The sequence below is a fragment of the Dama dama genome, chromosome 9, assembly GCF_033118175.1.
Source record: "Dama dama isolate Ldn47 chromosome 9, ASM3311817v1, whole genome shotgun sequence".
In the NCBI taxonomy this organism is placed as follows: domain Eukaryota; kingdom Metazoa; phylum Chordata; class Mammalia; order Artiodactyla; family Cervidae; genus Dama; species Dama dama.
Genome location: NC_083689.1, coordinates 52,947,914 through 52,971,027, shown reverse-complemented (window position 1 = coordinate 52,971,027; position 23,114 = coordinate 52,947,914). Strand labels below are relative to the sequence as shown.

Below are 23,114 nucleotides of genomic sequence, written 5' to 3'. Positions count from 1 at the left end.
GCAATACTACCTAAGTACTTGGACAGGGGCATTAGACAAGAATTGACAAATCAACGATGGCCAGATAGATACAGATTCACAGAATGTGAGTAAGAAGCAGGTAGAACAGTCAGGGAATATTGCTTTTTTTCTTTCTGACTGTGGCCTGTTTTTTTTTTTTTGTCTGTGTGTGTGGCAATTATTAGTGATATGCATGAGACCTGGACCAGTTACTGTTTCCCTTGTAGATGGCCTGTAGCCTGCGGAGCTGCAGGGACTGTGGGCTCAGTGCTGGTGTGCCCACCTGGTAAGTCCTAGGCAGTCCTGCTTTGCTTTGCTAAGAATGCACTCCAAGCTCCTAGAGTAAGAAAGGAGCAGGAATCCAGTCATCTTTGTAAATGTTTGGGTCCTAAATTTTACTAGTGCTCAAAGATTTAGAGTGCTCCTGGATTTGGAGAATGAAATCATAGGCATGAACATGAGCAGGAAAGGGTGTCTGGAGCGGAGTAAGCCAGCAGACATGGGCTTAAATCCCAGAAAAGGTTCTGTGTTTATTGAGAACGGTAGCCCTACAAGTTCTGGTCTCTACTCATTTCCAAGACTCCCTTTCTCCCAGCTAAAGCTGCCTTTTCCTTCTTGTCTCTAAGTACCTGGTTATCTTACCTTGCTTTAGATATTGTTGACTCTTCACTGTTTATGAAGCTCAGAAAAGGAAGATACTGGATAGCTCTTTGTCAGTTCTCTCCTTTGCTTATTTTCCTTCTTTGAAGGACTTAGACTTGTGGTTAATTCGGGAGTATTTGGTCACACTTGTTACTACTAAGTCAGTATCTTAACTTGCTATCATTACTGACCATCCTTTATCCATCTGGGGGTAATCTTTATGTTTAAATTTATTTAGAAGTCCACTTTTAGTGAATTCCTCTTTACTTTTTTTTTTTGGTTGTTGTTTTAATGCAGGAATTTCAGCTATATGTCAGCAAGACAAGTATTTGAAAATTCTGCTACCAAGAGGTAATTTTTCTCTGGGCTCAGAAATCATTATTACTCCTCACTTCTTTCACCTCTCCCTTCAGTCTTTTCTGAGCTAAATGATGATCTCTGTTCCTTTAATCTTCTCTCACTTGTTCTATTTCCTGGTCCTCCTGTTGTTTCCACAATTCTTGTTCAAAGGAGTATTTTCTCTCAGAATTTTAACAGCTTTCTGGCTAGGATTGCAGGTAACATGTTAGGCTCCATCTCCTTTTCCCCCAGGCTGTATAAGGGTTGTATGTGTGCGTGTGACTGTAGAAATGTGGTTGGGATGGGTGAAATGCAGTTACCCTTTCCCATCCCTTGTTCACTGTCATCCATAATCCTGAATCATTTAAAGGTGCATCAGCCAGTGAGCCCCCAGGCTCGAGGTGGTGATGATGGCCTGTTTCAGACAGCTTATCAGGCTACCTATTTCTTTTTTTTTTAGATTGACTTTTTGTTGTTGTTGTTTGGTTAAAAAGTAAACCAACTCATATGTCTTTTTATTTTGATTTGCATTGATTGTCTGTCCTTAAATCCCAAGTGAGAACTTCTTTAAAACCAGTTGCCAGTGTTTGTGTTCACAAGGATTTGGAGGGTCAGGCCTCCCAGTTCTTCTTCACCTGTGTGTCTGATAGAATAATCAACCGCTGTATACACAGCTCTCAAATGTCTCTTCTCTCTTACACATGCATGCATGCATGCACACACGTGAACACATTCTTTTTTCTGAGGAATGGACGCTTCTCTAAGAGGAATCCATCTTGTTTCATGCAAATAACCTCCATTACAGCAAAATTCAGGAGACAGACTTTGAGAAAGGTAGAATTAGGAAGTTGTTTTTTTTTTCCCCAGAAGACCTCAAAGCTCTTAAAATAAACCTTAAAAAACCTGCTACTCATAGCCTCAACTCTGAGAACAGACAAATTGCAAACCTGGTGCAGTGAGACTCTCCTTTTCTCTTCTGATCTTTTCCCTTTTTCTCTCTCAATTTATTTTAACATCCTCTTTCATGGTCTTACCTAGAAAGTTGATTCAGTCCTTCATTGCCAGCTCTTAGCAGGAGAAGCAGCAGGGTTTCTGGCCCTAATTTATGGTTTATATTTCTTCTCCATTCTCTTTCTTGGCCACCCCAGTTCCTCATCTCCCAGCACCTTACTGATCCCTCCCCCTTTAGAATGACAGTGACATGTAGCTTTGGAATTTGATGTTGTCAGTACTCGCCTAATGATTTGGGTAGAATTTGGCAGCCTGTTTTGTGCATGTGCTGTTAGATAAGGAAATGGGGCTTTTCTCTCTTGGTACCTTCTTTCTTTCCTTTTGCCTGCCCAGTCCTGGTGAGCCTTGTAGCCAGGGGGAAGGGAGAACCTGATTAAATAGGGTATTAACTTATGAAGCTACAAAATAGCATTTCAGAGCAAGAAGTCAGGGAGTTTCCCTGCAGTTCCCCTTGGAAGGAGGTGACCTTTCAGTTACTTTTTTCAACATCTTTGGGGGCCCATTTGAAGAGAGCTGAAGCAATAGTTAGGACTAAGCAAAGAAAATGAATTTGGAGCCAGAATAGTTTAAAAAGAAGCTTAAAAAACCAGAACCTGCTGAGACATAATAAATAGGTGTTTGAGTTTTGTTCTCTTCTTACTCTATCCTTTTTTGCCTTTGTTTTTGGTTTCCTTCCCAAGACTTAGAGACTCTGTTATTCCCTTGATAGTGGAATGAGGATCCTACTGGTGACAGCTTGCTGGTATTCAGGCAAGTAGAAGGAGCTGAGGTGGACTCCCTTCACATACTGCTAAATCCAGGAGTTTTGGGTTGTCTAGGGAAGGGTAAACTTTCCATTTTTATATTCCTTTGCATTCTCCCTAGTATTCTTTGGGACTGATTGTATTTTCCAGATGATTCTCTCTGAGAAATGGGGAAAGAGGAAATTTTCTGGACAGTTTTTGCCAGACTTTCTGAGCAGTTGGAGCATCATGCCAAAGATACGTGGGTTTATCTCCTTAAGATCTTCTCTAGGCCCCCAGTTTGTTTGGGGAGGCTGACAGTTTGGTATAGGTAAGAGCTTGGACTTAGGAGTCAGATCTGCTTTCAAATTCTGACTTTGTCACCATTAGTTCTGTGACCTTGGAAAAGTGACCTTACCTCTATGAGTCTTAGCTTTTTGAAACGTAATGGAGGGTAACGATGGTGCCTCTACATAGGACTTTTGTGAGTCCAATGTCTTGTGAATAAATACTTTGTAAAATGTTAGCTGTAATTGTAATTTTAAGAAACTGGTAGAATATTAGATTGAAACTTCTTGGCAAGAGACAATAGGTAGGAAGTTGCTAAAAAAAAAAAAAAAACCAGCTATGATGGAAGATAGGTTGAGGGAGAGGAAAAACCATTTAGCAAAAAGAAAAGGAGGAGAACGTTGGGTACTGTAATGAGTTACCTGTTGTTTTACTACATTAGTAAATCCCAAGTCTTCCCCTTTGTTAATCCAGCCAGTTGATTGTTCTCCCAGAAACACCCAGCCTTGTTACTGGCTCCTCTGCAAAGATTTAATAGACACAGCAGTCACAATGTCCTCCATTACCAGGACATTATTATTTTTAAAACGTACTGCTTTGTTTCGCCACCTGCACTTTGCAGTGTTATAAATAATTAAAGCTCACCGCACTTGTCAGAATAGGTTCAAAAAGTGCATTTTGGGATGCTGTACCTTTGCCTTGACAATGTGTTTATTAGCTTGTTTGTTAATTCCAGGATTGATTAACTTGAGGCACCTCTGTGCCAGCCTGCTCACACCAATACTCATCTTGAAGACTTCAGCAGAGGGGCTCAGTGTGGTGGTGTTTTTTCTGTGTCCCTGAGAAGTCATCAAGTGGTCAACAAGGAAGCAGAGAATAGTTCTTGCAGCTGATATACTCTTCCCCAAATGTGTTTGTGTGGGAAAGAACAAATCATGGGCCGAATGGAGCAGAGCAACAGAGGTTAGGAGCTTCTTGATGTTCTGGAAAACAGTCAAGTGCAAACAAATCAATTAGATGAAAACCTTTGTGAGACACTTTGGTTTGCATTTTCATCAAAACATTGGACTGTGGGCTGTTTCTGTCCATTCCTGGTAATTGGAACAAATGTTCATTTTGCCTCTGATAAGCGTTTGCTCTGACATGGGAGTAGGAGGAAGAGAGACTTTTCTGGGGGCGTTGCTGTAGAGGAGCTGTCAGTGCCCATTGCTTCAAGTCTCGGCAGGGTCTCCTGTCAGACAGTGCACAGGTCTGGCTTGGGGAGGCTGTGTGCAGAAAAGGAGCAAGGCACAGGTCTCAAGTGCAGAGGTAGAGTCACAAGGACCCAGGTTCACAGGCTGACTTTGTTAACTACTAGCTGGATGTGTTAATTTCCTGTGTCTGCTGTAAAAGGTTAAAATAAGCCTGATGACTTAAAACAGCAGAGATTTATTCCTTTCTAGTTTTGGAGGGCAGAAGTCTGAAGTCAGTATCACTAGGCTGAAATCAGCATATTGGCAGGGCTGCACTCCCTCCAAAGGCTTTGGGGCAGAATCTGTTCCTTGCTTCTTCCAGCTTCTGGTGGCTGCTGGCATTCATTGGCTTGTGGCTACATCACTCCATTCTTTACGTTCAGTATCTTCAAACCTCTGCTCTGTTTTCACATCACCTTCTCTTCCGTGCCTGTGTCAAATCTCCCTTTGTCTCTTTCTTACAAGAACACTGTGATTGTAAGGAATCACACTGTGATTGTGTGTGTAGGGTCTACTCAGATAGTCTGAGATAATTGTTTTAAGATGCTTAATCACATCTGTGAAGACCTTTTTTTCTTATAAGGTATATTTGCAGGTTCCAAAAATTAGGACCTGATATCTTTAGAGGGCTTCTAGACTTTGACCATTGTTTTCTTCCTTATCTTTAAAATGGTAATTGTATCTTCTGAAATAATTTCCATGGAGCTTATGAAATCTTGCTTGCCAGACACTCAGCACAGTGCCGAATACATAGTTGGTGCCTAGTACCTAGTAAATATTCTTTTATCGAGGGGGGGTATTTTAAAATTTTATTATTGAAATATTGTTTTAAGTGTTGTGCCAGTCTCTGCTGTACAGCAGAGTGACTCAGTTATCAGTTCAGTCGCTCAGTCGGGTTCCGAGTATTTGCGACCCCATGGACTGCAGCACACCAGGCTTCCTTGTCCATCACCAACTCCCAGAGCTTACTCAAACTCCTGTCCATCCAGTTGGTGATGCCATCCAACCATCTCATCCTCTGTCATCCCCTTCTCCTCCTGCCTTCAATCTTTCCCAGCCTCAGGGTCTTTTCCAGTGAGTCAGTTCTTTGCATCAGGTGGCCAAAGTATTGGAGCTTCAGCATCAGTCCTTCCAATGAATATTTGGGATTGATTTCCTTTAGGACTAACTGATTGAATCTCCTTGCAGTTCAAGGGACTCTCAAGAGTCTTCTCCAACACCACAGTTCAAAAGCATCGATTCTTTGGCATTCAGCTTTCTTTATGGTCCAACTTTCACATCCATACATGACTACTGGAAAAACCACAGCTTTGATTAGATGGACCTTTGTTGGTAAAATAATATCTCTGCTTTTTAATATGCTGTCTAGGTTGGTCATAGCTTTTCTTCCAAGGAGCAAGCATCTTTTAATTTCATGGCTGCAGTCACTATTTGCAGTGATTTTGGAGCCCCCCAAAATAGTCTTTGACTGTTTCCATTGTTTCACCATCTATTTGCCGTGAAATGATGGGACCAGATGCCATGATCTTTGTTTTTCTGATTGTTGAGTTTAGAGCCAACTTTTTCACTCTATTCTTTCACTTTCATCAAGAGGCTCTTTAGTTCTTCTTCACTTTCTGCCCTAAGGATGGTGTCATCTGTGTATCTGAGGTTATTGATATTTCTTCCTGAAGTCTTGATTCCACATTGTGCTTCATCCAGCCCAGCATTTTGCATGATGTACTCTGCATATAAGTTAAATAAGCAGGGTGACAAGATATACCCTTGATGTTCTCCTTTCCCAATTTTGAACCATTCTGTTCCATGTCTGGTTCTAACTGTTACTTCTTGACCTGCGTACTGGTTTCTCTGGAGGCAGGTAAGGTGGTCTGATATTCCCATCTCTTTCAGAATTTTCCATGGTTTATTATGATCCACACTGTCAGAAGCTTCAGTGTAGTCAGTGAAGCAGAAGTAGATCTTTTTCTGGAATTCTGTTGTTTTTTCTATCATCCAGCGGATGTTGGCAATTTGATCTCTGGTTCCTCTGCCTTTTCTAAATCCAGCTTGAACATCTGGAAGTTCTAGGTTTACGTACTGTTGAAGCCTGGCTTGGAGAATTTTGAGCATTGTTTTGCTAGCATGTGAAATGAGTGTAATTGTGTGGTAGTTTGAACATTCTTTGGCATTGCCCTTCTTTGGGATTGGAATGAAAACTGACCTTTTCCAGTCCTGTGGCCCCTGCTGAGTTTTTCAAATTTGCTGGCATATTGTATGCAGCACTTTCACAGCATTGTCTTTTAGGATTTGAAATAGGTTAGCTGGAATTCCATCACCTCCACTAGCTTTGTTTGTAGTGATGCTTCCTAACGCCCACTTGACTTTGCATTCCAGGATGTCTGGCTCTAGGTGAGTGAGCACACCATCATGATTATCTGGGTCGTGAAGATCTTTTTTATACTGTTTCTATGTGTTCTTGCCATCTCTTAATATCTTCTGCTTCTGCTATGTCCATACCATTTCTGTCCTTTATTGTGCCCATATTTGCATGAAATGTTCCCTTGGTATCTCTAATTTTCTTGAAGAGATCTCTGGTCTTTCCTATTCTATTGTTTTCCTCTATTTCTTTGCCTTGATCACTGAGGCAGGCTTTCTTATCTCTCCTTGCTATTTTTCAGAACTCTGCATTCAAATGGGTATATGTTTCCTTTTCTCCTTTACCTTTCACTTCTCTTCTTTTCTCAGCTGTTTGTAAAGCCTCCTCAGACAACCATTTTGCCTTTTTGCATTTCTTTTTCTTGGGGATGGTCTTGATCACTGCCTCCTGTACAATGTCATGAACCTCCGTCCATAGTTCTTCAGGCATTCTTGTCTATCAGATCTAATCCCTTGAGTCTATTTGTCACTTGCACTGTATAATCATAACGGATTTGATTTAGATCATACCTGAATGATCTGGTGGTTTTCCCTAATTTGTTCAATTTAAGTCTGAATTTGGCAGTAAGGAGTTCATGATCTGAGCCACAATCAGCTCCACAATCAGGTCTTGTTTTTGCCAGCTGTATTTTGATTTCAGTATTGACCATCTGGTGATGTCTATGTGTAGAGTCTTCTCTTGTGTTGTAGGAAAAGGGTTTTTTGCTCTGACCAGTGTGTTCTCTTGGTAAAACTTTGTTAGCCTTTGCCCTGCTTCATTTTGTACTCTAAGGCCAAATTTTCCTGTTACTCCAGGTATCTCTTGACTTCTAGTTTTGCATTCCAGTCTCCTATAATGAAAAGGACATATTTTTTGGGTGTTAGTTCTAGAAGGTCTTGTAGGTCTTCGTAGAACCATTCCAACTTCAGCTTCTTCAGCATTACTGTTTGGAGCATAGACTTGGATTACTGTGATATTGAATGGTTTGCCTTGGGAAACGAACAGAGATCATTCTGTTGTTTTTGAGACTGCATCCAAGTACTGCATTTTGGACTCTTTTGTTGACTGTGAGGGCTACTCCATTTCTTCTAAGGGATTCTTGCCCATAGTAGTAGATATGATAGTCATCTGAGTTAAGTTCACCCATTCCAGTCCATTTTAGTTCATTAATTCCTAAAATGTCAATGTTCACTCTTGCCATCTCTTGTTTGACCACTTACAGTTTACCTTGATTCAGGGACCTTATATTCCAGGTTCCTATGCAATATTGTTCTTTACAGCATTGGACTTACTTCCATCAGCAGTCACATCCACAACTGGGTGTTGTTTTTCCTTTGGCTCTGTCTCTTCATTCTTTCTGGAGGTATTTCTCCACTGTTATCCAGTAGCATATTGGGCACCTACCAACCTGGGGACTTCATCTTTCAGTGTCCTCCCTTTTTGCCTTTTCATGGTGTTCATGAGGTTCTCAAGGCAAGAATACTGAAGTGGTTTGCCGTTCCCTTCTCCAGTAGACCTTGTTTTGTCAGAACTCCCTACCATGACCTGTCCGTCTTGGGTGGCCCTACATGGCATGGCTTGAGTCAGACAAGGCTATGGTTCATGTGATCAGTTTGATTAGTTTTCTGTGATTGTGGTTTTCATTCTGTCTACCCTCTGATAGATAAGGATAGGAGGCTTATGGAAGATTCCTGATGGCAGAGACTGACTGAGGGGAAAACTGGGTCTTGTTCTCATGGGCGGGTCTGTGCTCGTAAATCTTTAATCCAATTTTCTGTTAATCTTCAGTGCTGTGTTCCCTTCCTGTTGTTTGACCTGAGGCCAAACTGTGCTGGAGATAGTGAAGATAGTGGAAACTTCCTTCAAAAGGTCTGTGCACACACTGCTGCACTCAGTTATATACCCATATATATATGTTCTTTTTATATATATTCTTTTCCGTTATGGTTTACCCAGTGAACCCGCACAGCTCAGATATGGGACTTGTAAACCCATGGGCCAGGACTTGAACTCAGCCAAAACTCAGACTGGGGCTTGAACCCATGGTCTTTTGATTGAGATCACATACCTGGTTTCAGGACTTAATGAAGCTCAGCTTCTTTATATCTCACCACAGAAAAAATTCAGAGGCTAAATGATACATAAGAAGTGGGTTTATTTAGAGAGAGACACACACCTGAGAGTGATGGGCATCTCAGAAGGCAAAAGGCCCTAAAATATGGTGTAGTTAGTTTTTATGGGTTGGGTAACTTCATAGGCTAATGAGGGGGAGGATTATTCCTACTTTTTGGGGGAAGGGGGTGGAGATTTCCAGGATGTAGGCCACTGCCCACTTTTTGATCTTTGGTTGGTTTTGGATCTGTCATGGCGCTGGTGGGTGCCTTCTTTAGCATATGCTAATGTATTACAATGCATGTATAATGAGATTCAAGGTCTTCTGAAAGTCAGATCTTCCACCATCTTGGACCTAATTGGTTCTAACCAGTTTTTGTTAAAACTTATAGCTGTGTCATTCTTTTTTTTTTTTTTTAATCCAGTACTATGTATTGATGAAGCCATTCCTTCCCTTTCTGATTTCAAGCGCCATCCTTGACACGAACTAAACTCATGTGGGAGTTTTTACTAATGCATGTTCACAGACCCACCCCAGGACCAGAATCTCTGGGAATAGGATCCACCCATATTTGGAGACCAGTGCCTTAGAGCCTTACTACACTGGCTGGCCGGAGGACCAGCAGCGTAGTCATCACCCCAGAGCTGTGCATGTGTGCTCAGTCGAGTCTGACTCTGGGGCCCCATGATCCACAGCCCGCCAGGCTCCTCTGTCCATGGGATTTTTCTGGCAAGAATACTGGAGTGGGTTGCCATTTCCTTCTCCATAGCTATGTCATTCTTTTAAAGGTTGTGTTCTGCCCCTTTCCCTCCTGTTTCACCAGGAGATTGGATTGGATATAGTTTGCTGTGCTATAGAGTAGGACCTTGTTTGTCCATTTTAAATGTAATAATTTGCATCTACCAACCCCACACTCCCAGTGACTATTCTTATTTATGTACATATATCTTACTACTATTATTATTTAGCCATCTTGAGTGAAAGAGAGATGAATAGTTCCTTAAGACTTTGACTTTGGACATTCTCCACCCCACCCACCCCCAGTCATTGTTCCCATATCCCTAGGCTCTTTGACCATCATCTACCACAGTGAGCAGCTGTGTCCTCAAGGCCACTCTATTACCAGTCCTCCATTATCCTTTCTCAGTGCATGTGCTAATCATTAGGAGCAGGCCTCACCCTTTTGTTGATGTCCCTTCAAAATTCATATGTTGAAACACTAACCCTTGGTATGGCAGTATTTGGAATAAAGAAGTATTGGGTTGGCCGAAAAGTTCATTTGAGTTTTTCTGTAAGTTGGTACAAAAAACCCAAATGAACTTTTTGACCAGTCCAATAATTTGGAAGCAGTTATTAAAGTTAAATGAGGTAGTAAGGGTGGGGCCCTAATTTGATAGGATTATGGTCTTTATAAGAAGAAATACCAGAGAATTCTTTTTTTTACCTCATCATTCAAGTACACTGAGATGCCATGTGAGGCCTGGAAAATGTCACTGTGTAGAAGCCTAGAAGAAAGCTCTCACTAGAAACAATAGCAGCGAGAACCTTGATCTTGGACTTCTAGTCTCCAAAACTATGAGAAAATAAGTTTCTCATGTTTAAGCCACCCATTGTGTGGCATTTTGTTATGATAGTGTTAGCAGACTAATATGGGGGGTGTAATCTGGTTCACACCCGCTTCTGCTCAGATACCTGAGGAGAAGCTTGGGCTCTGTAAATGATTTCCAGTTACCATTCAAGACAGTTTGCTGTGTTGCTGTTTTCCCATGGATAATTGTAACTCCATAATGAAGCATAGAAGAATATTATTTTTACAGTGATATTTAGTATCTGATAGCTGTTAGCCAAAAGGTACGTGTCCCCAGCGAGGTACTGTAAATACATTTTATCTGTTCCATTACCTGCTGTTTCACAAACATATCCCTGAAGCATTTTGATCTTGTTTTTCATACTTGTCTTCAAGTGAGGAATTGTTCTGATTTGCAACTTTGGGGGATAATTACTATGTTCATTAATTTCTGTTCTTTTCTCCCCTCCATTTATTACTGCTTTCTTGAGAAAATTTTTGTCTAAATCTACACTAAGTGAAAACAAGTCACTCGATTAAAGGGTGTTTTATAACAGTGGTTTCTTCAGCTTCCTTGGCATACTGATGGGAGGGCTGTGAAAGCATCTTCTTACCTGCGGTTGAAGGTCTCCCTGGTCTGGGCTCAGATGAGTAAGAGGCTTTTGGGAAACCTCTGACCTCAGGCTTCATTGCAGAGTGTTTATTTATTTATTTTTTTTGCACTGGGGTATTCCTGGGCTAAGGGCAGGAGAGGCTGGTTTTCTTCCTTTCAGAGATTCAGTCATAGACATTAACCGGACATGTGTTATGTACTGGACATCGTGTATAGCGTTGTCGGAAACACGGTTCTCCACTTATAGAGATGCTCAGTACATGTTGACTAGGTGAATGTGTGGCTAGATAGAGTGGTCTTTGCCTTCAGAAAGACTGAAGGGGCAGGCAGGGCTTCATTGGCTGGGGGCTAGAGGATGAAGGGTGCTGTAACCTCCCTGGAAGTTGGGAACAGAATTGGGAGCATCCTGTTGGGGCCATGATGCCCTAGCACTTGGATCTATAGGAGGAAATGGTAGAGGAGAAAGGCTGTGTTGAGGATAGATTATTTTGCATTTAGTTTTTTCTGGTACTTTGGCTTCATGAGTCCCTTCTTTTCATTGTAGACAGGGACTGTTACGTATGTTCCTTGTAAGTGCAGATGCTTCATAAATGTCAAGTGATCGCCCATGACAGTTGAGGGAGGAGGTAGAAAGGCAGTAGCTGAGACAAGCTGGCCGAGGCTAGGGCAGAAGCAGAGATGTATGTGAATTAGATGCCCGGGAAAAGAAGTGAAGAAGGGAAGAAAGCAGAAGCCAGGAAAGGATTTGAATTAATCTGGAACTGAATGGGAGCCCAGTTTAGAGAAGTCTGATCTAGGATAGATACTCAGGGAAAGAGCAATGGAGAGGGATTTCTATCTCAGAATGAGGAAGGACAGAGAGTAGTTAGCTTGTGATACTAAGGAAAAGGGGACACTGAAAGGAATGACTTAATTCCTTTCTGTACCACCCACACACCTATGTGTCTCTCCTTTATGGCACTTGTCATACTTTCTGGCAATTATTTGTTCATGTGCTTTTCCTTCTCCGAGAAGATAGAAGGGGCTCAGTCATCTCTGTATTTTAATTATCTAACACTGAGTCCATCACATAGCATGTGCTGCACAGGTAACTGATGAACATTCTTGAGGTTAAGGCCTGGGTGAGCCATCCATCAAGAACTGAAATGTAGTGGGTTCAGATGGGGCAGAGGGTACATGAGCATGTAACTGACTTTGTTGGGGGTGAGTGGGATAGAAGTGAAAAGTGAGATTGACACAATCTAAATCTTACAAGAATTTACCAAACACTTCTGTGTCACGTTATCTGGGCATAGTCCCTATCCTTACGATGCTTAAGGCCTAGCAGTGGAGGAGGAAAACTGGATAAGAGAAAGTATAGTTGGTGCAATGAAAAGAAAAGTATGAGTGCTATATCAGTGCCTAATGGAGTCTAGTGAGGAGGGTCAGCCAAGGCCTCCTGGATGTGAGTAGCAAACCTTTAAGGTGAGTAGGAATTTTCCAGATAAAGAGGAGAGGGAATAGAACTCCAAGGAGACATGTGCGAAGGCCTGGAGGTAGAAAGTTCCATAAGACCAGCTGTAGATAGGGTGAGAAAACAGAGAAGCTGCAGATGTTGATTGGGGCTTGATATGGTGGAAGGCCTGGCTATGGAGTTTGGCCTTTTCCCTGAGGGCCCTGGAAGAACATTAAATGGTTTCAGGCAGGGGAAGGGTGGGATCACATTCATGCTCTGTCTGTAGAATAATCCATCTGACATTTTATCAAAGTGTATACTTGTGCTTTGCTGATCTTTTATCCTCTGACACTGCAGCAAAGTCTGTCCATTTGCTCTAAATCACTGAGTGCAAGAGCCTGAAGAGAATGTGGCCTGCCCCAGACCCGAGTTCCTGGTGTTTGAACCCGGAGCCCAGCCTGTGTGGCTGAGCATGTGGTGTTCAGCACTGTAGCTCCCACCTCTTCTGCAGGTCCTTCCACCCTCACCTCAGTGCCCCCTTCACAAGCAGCTTAAAATTCCTGTCCTGGTACCTTCCTCAGCTTTGTGCTTTCTACAGATTGAAAATTTTTATGACAATGTCAAATCAATGGGAAAAGTTTTGAAAAGTAGGATTGAGAAATAAAGACCTCTTTCCCTTTTCTCCCTGTAAGGGAATTTGAAAAATATAAAAATTCTAAGTTATATGTTAAATATCCTTGGGGTTTCGTTTCCTTTCCTTTTGAAAAATTTTTTACATTAACCAAAAATCCGACAGAGATGCTTATGGGAAGATAATTCCTTTTGGCTGGAGCTTAAGCTCCACATTGTGAGCTTTTTAATTTTCTTTTTTCTGCGGTGAGCTGGGACCCAACTGTGCAGTCACTAGAGCTCATCACAGTCCTGTTGCTGGGCGAGGTATCTCTGTGAATCTGTTTGTTTTCCCCTTGTACCTACCTAATGAAAGCCAAATTAAATCAATTTTAAATCAATGAGGTGAATGACGGGTTTTTCTTTAGAAAAGAAACCACGAGGCCCCAAAGTACTGGAAACAGTAAAAAGTGAAGTTTTTATTTGCGTGTGAGCCGTTAGGCATGACTTTAATGTCAGACAAATTGGAAGTGCTGTCAAAGTAGTATTTGGAAATATGCTGTCTCATGGAGATGAGGGAGAGTTGCTTTTCTCTCTGCCCTCTTTTCATAGTTTGTGTAGCCTGTATGTGCCCAGCAGCTTGCACAGGTATCTAGTACATTGAGATCCCAGGGACACCTGAATGACTGGAGGGATGGTTTTGAGCAGGACCATCTTTCTGTCTTGTTGCCACGTCCCTCCAGCCTCTCGGTCTACTTGTTTGTTCATTGCTTCGTTCGTTTATTCAATATACAATTATTCCTTCTGGGCTTTTGTGTGGACCCCTGGTAAGGAATGGGTTGAAGGGAAGTTCTCAATGAATTGAGGCTAAGAGCCATGGCTCAATGTCCCCTTCTTCTTCATTGCGTTTTATCCCTTTTTTGGGGATGTTGTTTTCTAAGCTGCTCTCAGCACCAACATCATCCTCCTGAAAGTTGCTTTCCTTTGCCTGCTTTGGTGGAAGGAAATGGCTTCTTTTAGGACAGATGGAGTAGGTATGAAGACTCTTTAGCTCAGTGGCTATCCCCATTTGTAAGTCTCCATGGGCTATGAGGGGTGGGGCTGTGAGGGGGCAAGTTTGCTTTGCCTGGGATTTTGATTCCCATAATCATTGGTTTGACTTTGGTCTCTGGGGTCCCAAGGCTTTGGTACTTCTAGAGGACTCTAGGCACCAAACCTTCTCTGCAGCACATATTCCAGTTTGCTATTGTTATTGAATGGGTTCCCTGAGTGACGCTCTTCATCTGAGGAAGAAAGTGGCTTTTATTGAGTGCCTTTTAGAGGGGTTCAGAAGACTGGATTTGGGTTATTCCAGAAACCCTGGGCTTAGAAAAGTAACTAATTAATTAAAGCTGTTCATCTTCTGCTTCCTCATTGTGCTCATCAGCTTGGGTTGCCGTCACCTGAGAGGTGGTGGTTGGGGGTGGCGTTAGTAGTTTGGGCAGGTGAACTTGAAGGAAAATAAATAAAATAGTTGGTAGTTAGTGATGGATGAGGGCAGACAGGACGAGGCCTTCTGGGTTTCTGGCTCGTGCAGTTAAAGCTAGGCATTTCTAGAGGAGGATCAGTATAGTATCTCTGGGCATGTTGAGTGTGAAAAATACAGAGGAGATTAGAGCAAGGCGTATCCTCGGGGAGAGTGTGCCTGGATTCTCAGGCTGATGTCTTGTTCAAGTTACCCACTTGGGTTTTGGGCCACTGTAGTGAGGGATAATACAGCCCAAATCCAAACTTTGTTTATAAACTAACTCCTACTATTAAAAGATGTTGAAAATTTTCAAGAACTAACAAACTGAACCACAAGGCAAAGGAGTGAGCTCATAAGCAGATTTCATAAACAGTGGTGACCCTCCTATTTTCTTTTTCCTCTCTCTAGTCTCCCTTTCACCATGGTACAGTTCTGAAAAGGAGAGGGATTTCAGAGGGTTGCTTAGACAACCTAAGCTATGTGTTTGAAACCCATCTGACAAAGTGGATTCTTAACATATCACGACGGCACTCCTCTGTAAATCCTTTTCTCCAGCATTGTTGAAATAAATATATGTTCTGAGTTTTAGGCCTCCAGGTCTTCAAAAAAGCAGTCTTGCCTCTGTTTGGGATACTTTTCTCATTGTCTTTGGTTGGTTAATTCCTTTTCCTGTTTCAGGAAGTCCTCTCTGATACCGATTTCCTGAGGGAGATGCCTGTGCTTTCCTGCAGTCAGAGCCTTCTAGCTGGCTCCTTTAGGGCTCTTTCAACCCAGGGCTTACTATAACTACTGATTTACTCATCTATTTCCATTGCCCATCTGGAGGCTCCTGGACAGCAGGACCCCTTTTTACTTAGTCTTTGTATTTTCAGCACCTGGCACATGTCTGGGATGTAGCAGGTCTCAATAAATATGTGCTGAAGGGTGAATAATCTGCTAGTTGGATTTGTTGGAGGTGGTGGCAACTGGATATATGTTCTCTAGTAGGTGGTAAGGGTTTATTCATCTTTCATAGTGAAAAAGTTTTTGATTTTTTGGTAGTTCTTCTGTATGGGAAGGTGAACAAGGTCTTTGCAGAAATATGTTTCTGGATTAGTGTGGCTGTTGAGTGCTCACCTGGGATTGAAATTATTTTGGCGTGGGTGAAGCTACAGGTAGTAAGTGAATGGTTTCTCTGGGCTGCGTGGGTGTAGTGCTCTTGTGTTTTTCTGGTTGCTTTCCATGTTTTTATGAGCTGCCACCCAAACATCCAACTTCTCTGAAGCCAGGGTTTGTTACCTGTTGCCTTTCAGGTAAGAGATTGTAGTATCAGCCAGTCTTCGTCTACAGTGTTTTCTGTTGGCATTACCAGGGGCTGTGGTGGCTGTTTTAAGGAGAGCTGCCACAAGAGGAATCCCTGAGCAGTGAGAGACTGAACAGAGATAGAATAATTGGAAAGAACTGCCTCCTACTTTGTGTCAGACCAGGCCCTTTAGGCAAGATAGAAGAAGTAGGAAGGGTGCTGGCTGACAGAAATAAAAATGTAATACCAACTGAGAGGTAAAGGGGTAGTTTTGTAAGGAAACTAGAAAGAACTGGGGTCCCTGCTCTAAGGGTGAGGCAAGCAAGAGCCTTTCGGCATCTGACACACGCTTGATTCTGTCTTACTCATGACCCAGTTGGTTTGGGTTCAGGGCATCTGCTGCCCAAAATGTGGGTTCCAAATGCTTACTGATCCTTAGCTGAATGTGCTCCACTTGGAGGCCAGTTGTGAGACTGATTGTTTCTAGGGTATGTTTACCTGGGCAGGTAGCTGGCATGTTATCCCCTTTCAGCAGATCTGGTGCTCCGACAAGACTAGCTGGCAAGTCATCCTCATGGAGCCTACTGTGGCAGGAGAGACTTCCTGGGGTCCCACTGGCATCACAGGCTCACTCATTGGAACCTAGAGTCTCTTTGCAGGCTCCAGTCTGGGATACTGCTGTTGGTTGAGCTGCGCTCCTGTCAGTTGCAGGCTGATGACTCCTGACAGGCTGGGATGTGATTGGTGGCATCTTGCAGGGCCCTCTGACCCTACTTGCTATCATGAATCCTGTTGTATCCCCCTTGTACACTTGCTTCAGCATCTCATGATATACCACTCTTAAGAACAGATAGCAGATGGAAAAGTCGTCTTTCTTGGGTTTATTCCCTGGTGGCTCAGACGGTAAAGAATCTGCCTGCAGTGAGGCAGACACAGGTTCAGTCCCTGGGTTGGGAATATCCCCTGAAGAAGGGAATGACAACCCACTCCAGTATTCTTGCTTGGAGAATCCCATGGACAGAGGAGCCTGGTGGGCTACAACCATGGGGTTGCAAAGAGTCAGACATGACTGAGCGACTTGCAGTTTTTTCATTTTAAATAATGATAATACATTAAAAAACTTGTAGCCTGGTTTGGCAGTTTTCCTGGCCCAGGATGTGTTTGTTATGTTCTCATTGCCCTGTGGAGACCAGCAGAGCTGTGAAGAGAAATCACTTCATTAGGAGACCCTAGAAGAAAGCTGGGCTCTCCTGGCAATTCCTCAGGGATTCGGGCCCTTCCCCTTCCACAGTCTGCCGGGGCCAGGGCCTGGGGACTGCTCCCCAAGGTGTGCTGTGTGCCAGTGTCCAGGGATCTTAAGGAATATAATTAAGCAACTAATAGACATGGGGATGTTTAAAGTTAAAATGTGATTTTGTTGACATTAAGCATAGTTATTTAAATACCACTTAATTAGTGCTTTTTAATATTGTTTCTTGAACTCAAGTTTGGTTATTGCAGTTGACATAGATACTTGACAAACCCAGTCACTGTGGAGGCGTGGGGCACAGTGAACATGGACTTGGAGGAGAGGAAGAGAGAACACATAATTAACAGCTGTTGAAATAATTCAGCTGTTTCCCTTGCTGATTGCTCTCCTCCTCTGTACTGCTGATGCAGTGAATTTTTAATGGGGTGGGCTCTTGCTGTGCCAATCAGGGTTAGGATGAGGCCTTTTTGATTGTTGGAAGAAACCTATAAGATTGGGAGGAACACTTTACATTTGAAACTAATGCCATATTCCCCCTTAATCCCAGCACAGGATCTGAGCTTTGGGGTATGCTTTGGTATGAGGGCTGCAACTAGTGTGAAAGCAGAACACTGAAACTATGGACATTATTGACTGGGTAATGAGGTTAAGTCGGGAGATGAGAGTCTTGGGCTGGGGTTCAGCTTATAGAGCTGCAGATAAGCTGAGGTGCCCATAGACAGAGAAGATGCCTCTATGGAGTGGTCAATGAGCCCTCAGAAAGTCTCCTTGCCTGAAAAATCTGCACACCTTCTGGAGTGTCACTGTTACGGATTATGGTGTTTATCTGCTTACCTGGTCATGTCTCCACCCACCCATTCTTTATTTATTTATCGGTCATACTTTTATTGAGAGTCTACTGTGTCCTAGACCCTGCACTAAGATGGAACAGTGGATAAGGAAGGAGTCTTTCCCCTCAGGGAGTTCATATTTACAATGTTTTCAAGATTCATCTATGTTGCAGCATGTATCAGAACTTCATTCATTTTTATGACTGAATAATATATCATTATATGTGTATATCACATTAGAAATCTGTTTTAAAAAATTTATTCATCTCTTGATACTTAGGTTATTTCCATGTTTTGGCTGCTGTGAACATTCACATGTTAGTGTCTGAGTTACTGTTTTCAGTTACTTGGATATATACCTAGGATAGTATGATGATTTTATGTTCAGCTTTTGAAGAATTGTCAGACTTTTCCATAGTGACTACATCATTTACATTTTCCACATCTTTGCCAATACTTGTTATTTTCATTAAAAAAAAAAATTGTCCTAATAGGTATCAAGTGATATCTCACTGTAACTTTGATTTGTATTTCCACAATGATCTCTGATACTGAGCATCATTTCCTGTACTTATTGGCCATTCGTATGTTGTCTTTGTAGAAATATCTATTCAAGTTCTTTGCCCATTTTTAAATTGGGTTGTATGTCTTGTTGAGTTGTAGGAGTTGTTTATGTATCCTAGATGTTAAACCCTTATTAGATATATGATTTGCCAATATTTTCTCTCATTCTGTGGGTTTTCTTTTCATTCTCTTGCTAATGAGAGGCACAAAAGTTTTTAAAATTTTTTAAAAATTAATTTTTTATTGAGGTATAGTTGATAATTTGTTACTTTCTACTGTACAGCAAAGTGATACACTTGACATATACTATTTTATATTCTTTCCTATTATGGTATATTTCGGGATATTGAATATCATTTCCTGTGCTCTACAGTAGGACTTTGTTTATAAAAGTTTAAAAATTTTGATGAAGTTCTATTTATTTATTTCAATTTATTTATTTTTATCACCTGTGGTTTATGTCCTATTTAAGCAACTGTTGCTTGATCCAAGGTCAAGCACTTTGGCCCCTACATTTTCTTCCAAGAATGTTATAGTTTTAGCTGTTACATTTAGGTCTTTGATCCATTTTTAGTCAATGGCACCTTTGTTAAAAATCAATTGATGTAATGATGTAAGAGTGTATGTTTATCCTTGTATCAATATAAGATTATATGTTTATGTGATTTTCATGCAGTTTTGCTTATTGTAACTTTGTGGTAGGTTTTGAAGTCAGGATGTGTGAATCCTCCAGCTTTACTGTTCTTCCAGATTATTTTGAGTAGAATACCTTGATTTATTTTTATTTTTGATTGGATTGCATGGTATGTGAAATCTTAGTCCCCAACCAGGGATTAAACCCATGTCCCCCTGCATTTGAAGCATGATGTCTTAACCACTGGACTGCCAGGGAAGTCCCTGGATAGGGTATCTTGAAATTCCATGTGAATTTTAGAATTAGTTTTTTCATTTCTGCAAAAAATGCTTGTGGGATTTTCATAGAGTATGTTAAATAGAGTTTCATAAATAGATGTTTCATAGAGTATGTTAAATCTGTATCTTGACAGAATATGTTGACTCTGTAATAATACTTTGGGTAGTATTGTCATTTTAATAAAATGAAGTCTTTCAGCTCATGAACCCAGAACATCTTTATATTTATTTAGGTCTTCTTTAATTTCTTTTAGGTCTTTTTATTTCTGTTGTAGTTTTTAGTGTAGAAGTCTTTTGCCTTGGTTAAATCTTTCTCCTTTGATTAAATTTATTCCTAAGTATTTTATTCTTTTTGATATTATTTTAAATGGAATTATTTTCTTAATTTTCTTTTTGGATTGTTAGTGGCTAGTGTATAGAAATACAACTGATTTAAGTTTTGATTTTGTACCTGTGGAATTTATTAGAATAGTTTTTGTTTGTAGATTCTTCAAGATTTTCTTTGTATAAGATAAAGTCACCTGTAAACAGACAGTCTTGCTTCTTCCTTTCTAATATGGATACCTTTTGTTTCTTTTTCTTGCCTAATTGCTTTGGCTGGCTAGAACTTCCAGTATTATGTTGAACCTCAGTGACAAAAGCATCCTTGGGTTATTCCTAATCTTAGAGGAAAAACTTTTAGTCTTTCATCACTGAGTATGTTAGCTGTTGGTTCTTCATATATGACCTTAGTTATGTTAAGAAAGTTCTCTTCTATCCCTGATTTATTGTTTTTATCATGAAAGGATGTTGGATTTTGTCAAATGCCTTCTCTGTATCAATTGAGATGATTATGTGATTTTTTTCCCTTCATGCTACCACTGTAATTTACTAAATGGATTAATTTTCATGTGATAAACCACCCCTTATTCCTAGGATAAATCCCACTTGATCATGCTGTATAATCATTTTGAAATGCAGGTGAAGTTGCCTTGCTAGTATTTTGTTGAAGATTTTTCATGTATGTTCATAAGGATATTGGTTCTTATAGTGTCCTTGTTTTGCTTTGGTGTTAGTGTAATTCTGGTCTTACAGAATGGATTAAGAAATGTTCCCTTTTCTTTTATTTTTGGAAATTTTAGAAGAATTGGCATCTGCTACCCTTCTGAATAGGTATGTTGCTGGGTAATAGGTCATGGGCTTTGTGACATGGGGGTACCAATGTGGAGTTCTGCATCTTTTTTTTTTGGTGGAGGGCTCTGCACCTTCATCTTGGCCCCCTGTCTGGGGAGTCAATTATACTGGTGAGGAAGACTGAAGTTGTCTCGTTTAAAAAAAAAAAAAAGGTGAACTTGAGAGTTGGATTTTTTAAGACTGCAGTTATTTCCTTGTGCTCTTTCTTTCCTTAATTGGTGGATGGTCTTGCTGAACAAGAACAAGACCTCTGTGATCCCAGTCAACAGAACAAATTAGTAGATAAAGGAACAGTTTCTGTGTTGAAAATAGCATATTTTCTAAGTATGTCTTACGTTTTAGGAAGAAAGATTTCATTGCAAATAGCTTCCCATATTTCTGACTTCATATCTGACCACAGAGATGGCTACAGGTACTTTTTTCAGAGTTCTGGTACTTCATACACATGTGCCATTATGTTCTGCTTCACTCAACAGTTATTGTTCAGTTGCTCAGTCATGTCTGACTCTTTGCGACCCCAGGGACAGCAGCACGCCAGGCTTCCCTGTCCTTCACCATCTCCCGGAGCTTGCTCAAACTCATATTCATTGAGTCAGTGATGCCATCCAACCATCTCATCCTCTGTCGTCCCCTTCTCCTTCTGCCTTCAGTCTTTCCCAGCATCAGGGTCTTTTCTGATGAGTCGATTCTTCACATCATATGGCCAAAGTATTGGGGCTTCAGCATCAGTCCTTCCAATGAATATTTAGGGTTGATTTCCTTTAGGATTGACTGATTTGATCTCCTTGCAGTCCAAGGGACTCTCATGAGTCTTCTCCAACACCACAGTTCAAAAGCAACACTCAGCAGTATTTTATGCATTTTGTTTTCATGTTTCACTATAGTGCATATTTTCACTGGCATTATTTTCCATTGTATATTCCACATGACTCCTTTTTAGATTATTGATTTCATTCAACTAACAGATATTTTTTGAGTGTCTGGCACAGTGCTAGGCAATGAGGATCCAGCAGTGGTTTAGGTGGACAATGGTCCCTACCCTTGTGGAGCTCCCAGTCAGATGGGTGGTAATTGTTATAGGCTCATGAAATGAAATTTCACTGACCATGTAACACAGCCTTGGAGAGGATGAGGAGGTTGTATAGTCTCTAGCCCTGGCTCCTATTCCTGCCTTCTAAAAAGCAAGTGAGACCTTGTCAGGGCAGTGGCAGTTCTGCTTGTGAGAAGGGATCTCAGTGAAGCCCAAGATGGGGAGCCCTGGGACCATGGCAGAGTCAGCTATAAAATGGGACTGCCGCAGCAGAGAGAACTGCTGTTTCCTAGGCAATAGTCTGCTTAATATTTTTAGTGCGTGGTCACGGCAGAACTAAATGTGGTTTCTGATCCCAAATTGGTAATAAATGTAGACATATTTAGAGTCAGAAACAATGCGTTTTAAATCCTCTGCTCCTTAATTGTCTTGCCAAGTGCTGAGTTTAGGTTTCTTTGTTTCTTGGCTACCTACCCAGCCTCCCACCATCTCTCAGCGAAGGCACCCAGATTTTCTCTGGGTGTTTGGTGGGATTGTGAAAGCCGTGAGTTATGCTCCCTGAGCTGTGTTGAGAAGCATCTGATTTTTGTGTTTCTCCCCACATATGTAAATGTATACATTTTAAAACTCATCCTCCTTTCAAGTTTTTAAGAATCTGGGCTTATGAATAGTCTTGGACTCTCAGGCATGTTAAAAATAAAATATCACGTTTCAGTTGCTGACTTACCTGGAAGATAAAGTCAGGGCCAACGTGGTAGTAGCAAGTTCAGTGCTTGGTGACCCGTCCTTGTGCTGCCGCTAAGTATTTCTGTAAGTAAATGCTGTTTTCTTGGGGTTCCTCAATTAGTTTAAGGATCACCCTAATTGTTGCCTTTCTCATGATTTCAGAGTTGTAATTTGTGTCTCCAGTTGCCCGTAACAGTATCTATTTTTTAATGGCATATGCCTTAAGAGAGCTTTCTTCTTAATTGTACTATCTGAGACTCAGATGTGGAAAATCATGCAAGTCATTGATTGTGAGCAAGACAGAAAGCACCTGAGGACAGTGATGGTATCTTTGTATATTCTGTTATACAGTAAGGTTCCCAGTGTGCTCAGGGGACCTGAGGTACAAGGGACCTGTTTCTAGAGTGTGAATACTGAATGCTTATAATCTAAAGTGCCAGACTGGCTGATACAGAATAAGGGTTACTGTTCTTACTGATTTGCAGATAGTCCATTTGTAACTATGGACTAGAAGTCATACTCTCCTTCCTGTCATAGTCCCACAGTGAGGCCCTAACCTTTGCTGGAAGTTTGGAGACAGCAGGCAAAGGAAAGATGAACTCTGATACCTCCCTAGCCCCCAGCCTGTGGTGTGTAGATGAGAGTATGAAGTCTCTGGTATTCTTGAGGAGCGGGCTATAAAGAAAGCCCATCATGCTTACTGTTAGCAGATACTAGTTTAAAAGGAGAGGGAAGGAGGTGGCCCTTGCTTCCTATATAGCAACTGACCCTGTCTAGTGTGGTCCAATCAGTCTCTCTACTAAATTTGCCCATGTTGGTCCTGCCCTCCCTCTTTTTCCCTTAGAGGTAGGAGAGCAGCAGCAGGAAGATAGGCC

The 23,114-nt window shown here is 41.4% G+C and overlaps 1 protein-coding gene across 8 annotated transcripts in view; it reads left to right on the top strand.

Annotated features, from left to right (window-relative positions):
* Positions 1-23,114, top strand: part of SIL1 (SIL1 nucleotide exchange factor) — a 234,737-nt gene that overhangs the window by 24,281 nt on the left and 187,342 nt on the right. For 2 of the 8 annotated variants that reach the window (XM_061151414.1, XM_061151411.1), the window contains one exon: positions 940-993. The exons of the other annotated variants lie outside the window; for them this stretch is intronic. In XM_061151414.1, coding sequence (XP_061007397.1) covers positions 953-993 — 41 coding nt within the window. In that variant the 5' untranslated portion in view covers positions 940-952. The remainder of the gene's footprint in view (positions 1-939; positions 994-23,114) is intronic. 8 annotated transcript variants of the gene reach the window in all.